General features: G+C 37.2%; 2 protein-coding genes across 3 annotated transcripts; both read right to left on the bottom strand.

The window, feature by feature from the left end:
• On the bottom strand, nucleotides 931-4,445 carry LOC104766319 (ubiquinone biosynthesis monooxygenase COQ6, mitochondrial-like). The gene is made up of 10 exons (XM_010490182.2): nucleotides 4,290-4,445; nucleotides 3,852-3,954; nucleotides 3,519-3,615; nucleotides 3,257-3,400; nucleotides 2,975-3,033; nucleotides 2,604-2,671; nucleotides 2,471-2,522; nucleotides 2,058-2,231; nucleotides 1,380-1,973; nucleotides 931-1,295 (listed from the first exon to the last, which is right to left on the bottom strand). The coding sequence occupies exons 1-10, from the start codon at nucleotides 4,295-4,297 to the stop codon at nucleotides 1,080-1,082; spliced, it is 1,515 nt and encodes a 504-aa protein (XP_010488484.1). The 5' UTR covers nucleotides 4,298-4,445; the 3' UTR covers nucleotides 931-1,079.
• LOC104766318 (ankyrin repeat domain-containing protein 13C-B-like) lies at nucleotides 4,632-7,179 on the bottom strand. 2 transcript variants are annotated; one of them, XM_010490180.2, is made up of 3 exons: nucleotides 7,011-7,179; nucleotides 5,278-6,900; nucleotides 4,632-5,207 (listed from the first exon to the last, which is right to left on the bottom strand). In XM_010490180.2, the coding sequence occupies exons 2-3, from the start codon at nucleotides 6,805-6,807 to the stop codon at nucleotides 4,869-4,871; spliced, it is 1,869 nt and encodes a 622-aa protein (XP_010488482.1). In that variant the 5' UTR covers nucleotides 6,808-6,900; nucleotides 7,011-7,179; the 3' UTR covers nucleotides 4,632-4,868. The 2 variants fall into 2 exon arrangements, with proteins under 2 accessions (XP_010488482.1, XP_010488481.1); XM_010490179.2 differs by having other exon boundaries at nucleotides 5,278-6,872.

Genomic DNA, 8,229 nt, shown 5'->3' with positions numbered 1-8,229 from the left:
CTAATTGTAGAGTAATTTCATGCAAAAAAAATTGTATTCGAACTAGTCGTCCCATAGTCAGCGATAGATGTATTTCTTTTCATAATTTATTTTGTTTATATAAATTAATTCAGCGATAGATATATTTATAGTATTTTCATAGTCAGCGATAGATATATTTATTTACATTAATTCTTTTGATATATAGTATTTTCTAAGTCTATTTTCTCTCTTTATGTTATGACAAATCATAGATCATTTCTCCATCATTGATATATTGTTGGAGTAGTTAATCAAATTCATTTTAAAGATATATATGTAGTTTTTTAATGGATCAGGTCTATTTTGCCTATAACAATTATTGGAGTAATTAATCAAATTCATTTTATATATATATATATATATATATATATATATATATATATGTAATTTTCAACTGGTTAAAACATGTAAAAAAATTTAGCTCAACATTATCATACTTTGTATTATTACTTATTTAAGAATAGACTTGTAATGTAATCTACTTACTTTGGGTTAGTAGTAACATACATTGTGAGTGTGTAATTTTTGTACAAATGCAATCTTTACATTGTGAGTGTGTAATTTTTATAAATGTAATCTTTACAACTTAAAAAAAAAGTATTATTTTTTACAAATATATACTTATTTTTTTATATACTATTTTATCTAAACTCATTACAGAACTATTATATTATAGTTTGTAATATATTTCATCATGTTACGAATCATATGTATATGTATCTTTGTAAATATTCCCCCGCGCTACAGCGCGGATCCGATCCTAGTTTCAAAGTATAAAAGAAATATATAGCTGATGAGAGATTGCTCGTTAGCCTTTAACACATACACATATATCTGCTCTAATAATAACACTGTTGTGATGAGACAATGACATAGTCTTGCCAAATATGGCCGTGTTGGACATCTAAATATATAAAACATGTTTTGATATCAGAAGATGTATTATTGACTATAACATAAAATTTTAAAAACAAAGGTCAAATTACATAACAAACTTATTGGAAACATAGGCAAAAGAAGAGATGGTGCAGAATATTTGCTAATTAGTTCCACTCTTTTCAAGAAAACAGCGGCAGAGCTTGCTCTCCTGAAGCATAAGATATGATACGCTTTTTAAGCGGCGAAATGTAGTGAGCCCCGTGGAATGCAGCCGCTCTTAGAGCATTCAGCGGTCCGAAATCCACTGAGTAGATCTTCTGGATTCCATCTAAAACTGCCATCATTGCCATATTTGCAGGTTTTCTCTCCGCTTCATATCGCTTAAGCAGGTTTGCCTACAATTAAAGATTCAAGCAATCAATACATAGGAAAGAAGAAAATAAACATGGGATTTAAAACTTAAGAATTTGAGCGTATACCTCGCCTATATCGGTACCAAGAGCAATGCCCTCTGCAATGGCTTTGGAGAGAGCGCATGCATCTGCAAATCCCAGATTCACTCCTTGACCAGCCAACGGGTGAACAGTGTGAGCAGAGTCACCGACAAGAGCCACACGCTTTGACACATAATCTTTTGCATGCCTCAAGGACAAAGGAAACATCATTCTTTCTGAAGAAAGCTTCACAACTTTGGGAGGAGTTTCAAATCTTTCCTTGGTGGATATGGTCACATTTCCTGTAAGCCAAGAGAGACTATTCCGTGAACTTGTAGTCTCTGGATGTGGACCATATCCAGAATCCAGAGCGTCGTTTACAGCTTTGATGAAGTCAGCCTCGTTCATAGATTTGCGATCTGATGCCTCTTTTGGGTCCATAGTCCATACTATGTTGCTAAACTTGTCACCAATGGGAAGAAGTGCAATGGGGCCATTGGGTAAAAACCGTTGCCACGCTGTGTAGTTTTCGACAGTGTGCTCAACAGTACATATTATAGCATTTTGTGAGTAGTTCCATCCAGTTGTTTTGATCCCTGCCAACTCCCTCACTTGCGACTTAGACCCATCAGCGCCTACCTGCACAAAAATTGTCAGATATTCCTAAAGTTGACGAGATTCAGAAACAGTTCCACGCAACTCTAGCGAGGCGAGAACACTTACCACAAGTTTTGCATAGACACTATTTCCATCGCTTAGTTCCAGCTTAGCAAGGCGTCCTCGCATAAACAAGTCAGTCGTAGATGGCACTTCACCAAGACCTGTCAGCGAAGAGCTAGGTAGCATATCCATTGCGTTCAACCTTGCGGGATATATAGTCTTCTGGAGATCTGATTCCTGCGAATATTAGGCCCTCTCATTTAAGAAACAGAAAACATGCCAAACTGATCTATAAAGTCGGATTATCTAGTTAAAAAGTTGTAGAATTTATAAGTGATTAGCAAATGATTCCTCATAATCATAGCACTCTTTCTAAATTCACGCACAGTCTGTTCAGACGAATACCAGAAGAAAAACCTGATAGACTGCATCACGATTATGAATGAAACTAGAACGGACTCAAGAAAGCAAAATACCTGTACACAAGATAGCTGAGAACTCTGAAGAACTTTATTCTCCACCACACACCTGGATCATGTCAAGAATGAGAATTGAGTACACAACTATTAACATCATCAAGGATGCAGATGTATATAGCAATATGCTTACCCCAAAACATCTTGATGTACATCATTAGCATTGTATCTTGTATATCCAAGGCCCGAATAGTCCCATACCTAAGATACGAAACATGACAAACGATTTCATTTTTTCCATCTAGCATATCAGTGTCAGTATATGCAAATCCTTCAGATCACACCTAAATAAATCTAATCGTAGTTTTGCTTTTCAAGTTTAAATTCAAACAAATGAAGAGATACTTTATACCAACATGGCAACATGTAAAGAGGCAACCGGCGGTACAACAGCTTCCACCAAAATTATAACCACAAACATTTTGACAGAGTTTTTCTTTGAACAAATAAAAAGATTTTCAGACGCCATCATATAAAAGCTTCGGAAGGAATAACAACCATTACCTGCATCTTATCAAAATAAGCATGTCGCTGTTCCTGAATGTATTTCCAGGCACCAGTATCTGCATTGTTCCAAAGTAAAAACTAAAAAGGATATACATGGACTGAAACAGGACAAAGACTACGCTCAAATATGGGTTCTAACTCTAAGTGGCAAATTCAGCATATTAAGTTAACCTTATGCTACCATTTAGTAGCTCTTCTGTTAGCCAATTCTAGAAAGTTCACACCATTTCGAAAGAACAATGAGCAGAAACTGAAGAAACGAGAAAGCCCACTGCGTACCTTTGAGGAAGGATATTGTTGCAGGTGTAACTGTACTGACTCTGGGATCAGGTGGATTCCCTTTCTCTATGATATTTTTTCTCCCCAAAAGAGGATTATTGTCAATAATCGCGACATCCAAGTGTTTCGTCAATGGCTTGCTTGCTGAAAGAATAACAACAACCATGCCATCAAATGAACAACTATTTATTTAGTTGGTGGCAGAACATAAATTACAGGTTAATCGAGAGAAAAAAATTCAGGAATAGCAACCATTGCTTACCCAAAGAAGCAGCTAAAGCGATTCCAACCATTCCACCACCAACAATAGCAATATCATGTTGTGGACCATCAGTAGGATTCCTTTTTGTAATACTCTCCTAAATCATTAAGTAAATTAAACTATAACTAAACGTCTATGAAATAGATGCTTTAATATCTAATAAAGGATATCAAAAACGACTATATTCATGTCCCAAACATGATAAACTGCCACGGTAACCAGCTAAGACTTTGAATGCCAATATCCCACACAACAGCTGCACTAAGAATATGAAAAATCCAAAGTAGCGATCCCAATTCTTCCAAGACAAGTATGAAGATTCAAGGAACTTACATTGGAACCAGAACTAGAAACTTGATGTGACACATCAGTTGAGCAAGCCCTCCGCAGAATCTTTGTTCCACAGACATTTGTACTAAGTTTCCTAACAAGCACCCTGTCCTCGAAGCCAATTAACATTAGACATAGAATGATCTAGTCTTCTTCTCTATTATCCAAAGAAGCTAAATAATGAACATTAAAACAAACACAAGTAATCTAACAAGCAACCCAGTTTCCTATATAATTGCTGAGAACTTGACATACACCACTAAACATGATTATCACCGACAAAAGAAAAGAAGGTTGAGACTTTAACAACGAAACTTAAAAATAAGCAACCCACCATCAACTCATTAGCAAAACAAGATCAGAGATTACAATTTGATTACAGTGATTCAAATTAACAAAATCAAGGGGAATGGGAGGATGAAGAAAGGCGCAAAACAGAACCTGTTCATGGTATTTGTACAGGGTTGAGACAACAATAACTGGGTTTCACTCGTTACGAAATCTAAAGACCTAGGGAAGGAAGTGTGTGGCGTTTGATTTGTCTCCTCCAGTGGGCGACGAGGCGAGGAGGAAGTCACAAGTTCTCTCTCAAAAGCAAATTGCAGGTTTCCATAAAAGACCGGTTTAGTCGGGTCCGGTTATTCAATAACCCGTCCGTTAAGACAACCGAATTTTTATTGGCTTTGTAATTGTTTAAGAAACCGGACCGGTTTACTAGTGAACCGGCGATCTAAAAGGCTTGTTTTTCTCACAAGTCATCACAACAAAACACACTTACTTGGCCAAAAAAGATCCAGCAGAACATAATATGTTTTTACATCACACTTAAGAAGAACAAGGAATAAATCCCAATCGAATTTAAAACATAAATTATTGCAAATCTCTTGAGTTTATGTTACAAAAAAAATGACCGTGTGAACCACTTCAATAAAGCATAAGCCTTTCTTTGATATATGTATACTCATGGACAAGACCTGTGTAGGTTAGTTATTATATGTTCTCAAGACTTGAAGTGATTAGCTAGCCTTGTTCTGCCTTTTTACCCTTTTTGGGTTTTTGTTTATCTTGCTTCCTTTTCTTTGATTCAAGACTGACCCAAGTATAACCTGTAGGGATAGCAAATGGGTCTTGTAAAGTTTTCGACTTACTACTACTACTCGTCGAACCATCTTTGTTTGATCTAGACCGACGAGACCACGACGACGACGAGTTTGTGAAGTCTGTTGCAGCAGCTGGACTCTCATATCCAGAAGCAGTCGGGCTCGAGAGAGGCGTCTTAAACTCATCTGCAGGCTCAATTTCTTCAAACTTTGTGAATGTAACTAGCACTTTTATCGTAGGTACCACTGGAATAGCAACCTACATTTACAAAACAATCTCAGAACAGAAGAAACATTAGATTAGCTCTTAACCTTAAACGTCAACATACCTTGACTGGAAATGTTCCAGAGGGAAGCTTTGTGGTAAGAAGTTCTCTAAGACGACGTATAGCTTTAACTTTGTTTGCAAGTATGTCAAGCAAAGGAAGCAACTCTTCTGTTTGTAATGGGAAGTTTGGAGATAGCCAGAGAACAGGACGTAACCCTTTCTTGTATTCACTTTCTTGGTGTGTCTTACCAGAGACTGATGCTTTTGGTTTCCTATAATGCTCATTATCTACTGAGTGTCTTCCTGGTTTTATCTGATTTGACTCTCCCAATAGATTACTCACTTTCTCATTCACACAAAGAGAGCTTCTCGGTGGAGCGTACTGAATTTGCTTCTCTTGTTTACTCTCTTTCTTTCTCCATCCTCCTAACCAACCTTTCTTCTCTCCTTTCTTGTTAGACTGACTAAAATCCATGGCAGGAACTTCAATATGATCGTCGTGCTGCTGATGATGATCAATGAAACCATTCTCAGCATTTACATTTGGGAAGTCTGGTAAATCTAACTTAAGAGCAGCTTCTAGTTGCTTTTGCTCTTCATCTGTTAGAACATCGCAGAGATCATCATCGCCGTTCTCTTTCTGATCACCTGATGCACCAGGAACCTTTCTAGACTTAATGCTAACAACCACATTATTCATCTCATAAACCTTAGCTTTCCAAGGACCAACCATCTCACTCTTCTCCTGCCTCCTCCAATTTGTCTGAGGAGACAGAGCAGCTTGTGTCACATCAATCCCTGGTCTAAAGATATTGCTCTTACACATTGCAGCCACTTCTTTCTTAACATCTTCTTCTGATGGAACTCCACAAGCACCATCCAAAGCATTCACCACTTCCTTGTCCTTATGATTAACCATGTAAAGAGATCCACGAGAAACTTCACCATCCTCTGACCCATCACCGAGAAACAGTATACTCTGATCAGACCGCTGAATCTTGAACCCATCAAAACCAGCCATAGTCATATCCGCTCTCAAATTAGATCCCACCTTCCAAACCTTATAAGTATCAGACGGTGCAACCTTAGAGACAAAAGGCACAACAGAGCTCTCAAAGTGAAAACTCATCTCCAAGTAAAAATCTTTCATCTTACTCATTGTAGCTATCAAACGAGGTAGCCTCCTACACCATTTAGCCCAAGCAAGAGGCTGATAATGCCGGACTATAATCATCGCAATCGCTTCTTGTCTACCGCAAACAGCTTCCTGCAACGCGTTCCAGCCTTCCTCGTTCTGTAAAGTCCAATCAGCTCCAGCCACCATAAGCATTTCAACTGCTGTTGAGTCACATAGCTTCACAGCTAAATGTAGCGGCGTGTCGCGGCTTGGAACATCTCTTCTATCAATCACAGCAGAAATGGCATCTGATTTTGCTTCTTCGGCTAATGAAGCTGCTTCTGTTTGAATCTCACAAGGATCTTTAGGCTTTGGAAGAGAAGACAGTATTGACTTAAGACCAACATAGTCTTTAGAAGCAACGGCTCTGTGCACAGAGCTGTGTATGTACTTTGAAACATCAACGTTCTCCATTTGATCCACAAATCAGAATCTCCAATATTTTTCAAGTCGTAGAGTAAATGGATCAAAATCTCAACCTAATTTAACGATTCATTACAAGTCAAACTAGAAAGAATCAGGCAAAGATCGAGAAACAGAGTTAGACCCTAATCAAGAAACAGAATTTGCATTGTGGGTCTAAATCAAGAAATCGAAAGATGTATGAAAGGTCTCACCTTTAGTCTTTTCAACTTCTAACTTTCACCGCAAGAAACAAGATGACTTCTTCTTACTTCATCATCTCAATCTTTTCACTCTTTTAATCTTCTTCTTCTTCTTCTCTTGTGTATTTGTTTTGTCATAGGAGAGAAGTTGAAAGAGAGATTCTTGTGATCTAATTACAGATCAGAGACACATGTGGGAACGTGAAACAAAAAAACCACACAGAGGGATTTAAGGGTAAAAGAAGAAAAAAAAAAGAAAAAAATCAATCTCGAGATTTGTGTGAACTCTAGAAAATGAATAAAGAAAAAGAATTGATAAAATCTGTAGAATTAGGTAAAAATAAAATCTGACAAAAAAAATTTAGGATGATTGAAAATTTAAGAATCAGTCGTGGAGATGCGATGTGTTTAGTGGGAGGGAAGCGAACAAATCCAAAAAAGACACATTGACATAGGCCTGGGCAAATAAATCGAACCCGAGGAACCGACCCGACCCTGACCCGCAAAAACCCGACCCCACCCTGACCCGCTTCTGTATAAATCACCATTCAGGTTTCGTTTCCAAATACCCACAGGTATCGGGTATTACCCAAACCGAACCCAAGAACCTGTGAGTATTTGTTTATACCCGAGAACACGTTTATACATACATGATATCACATATATTGCCATATTTCCGTTTGCCTTAATCTCCTCTCCTTGAATCCTTGTGAATCTTCTTTACTTTGCATAAACATGTCGAAGTTGCCAATTTTTGTCCGATTTCAAGAATCTTTGGCTTTTATAAACCAAAACTCTCAAATTGGATCTCCAATACCTAATTCCGCTGCTAGCCTCATCTTTGGGTTCTCAGTTCATAGCAGCTAGAACTCGTAAGTTTCATTCTCCTCTTTTTTTTAATTATTGATTGTTTTATGTCTGAAACTCTCTTGATTAATTTATATTATGATTTCAATTTCTTATTTAGTGTAATATAGAACCAGAGATTTTTTTTTCAAAGTCGATTTACTTGAACTTGAACCTGTTGTGATTTTAATTGATACTTGTTTTGTACTTGTTTTTTGGGGGTCGAATTTGTACTTGTTTGATTCACATTAGTTTTGATCTTTTGGGTCGAATTCTCTTCCTTAATTTCAGTCAGTAGCCTCCCTCGAACTGCATCTAATATGATTGTTTTCTTATTGCTTGAACAAGCTATTATACCGTAAAATGCTTACATATTTTAATTTAA

This window comes from Camelina sativa, chromosome 19 (genome assembly GCF_000633955.1).
Source record: "Camelina sativa cultivar DH55 chromosome 19, Cs, whole genome shotgun sequence".
Taxonomy (NCBI): Eukaryota; Viridiplantae; Streptophyta; class Magnoliopsida; order Brassicales; family Brassicaceae; genus Camelina; species Camelina sativa.
This window is presented reverse-complemented; position numbering and strand designations above follow the sequence as displayed.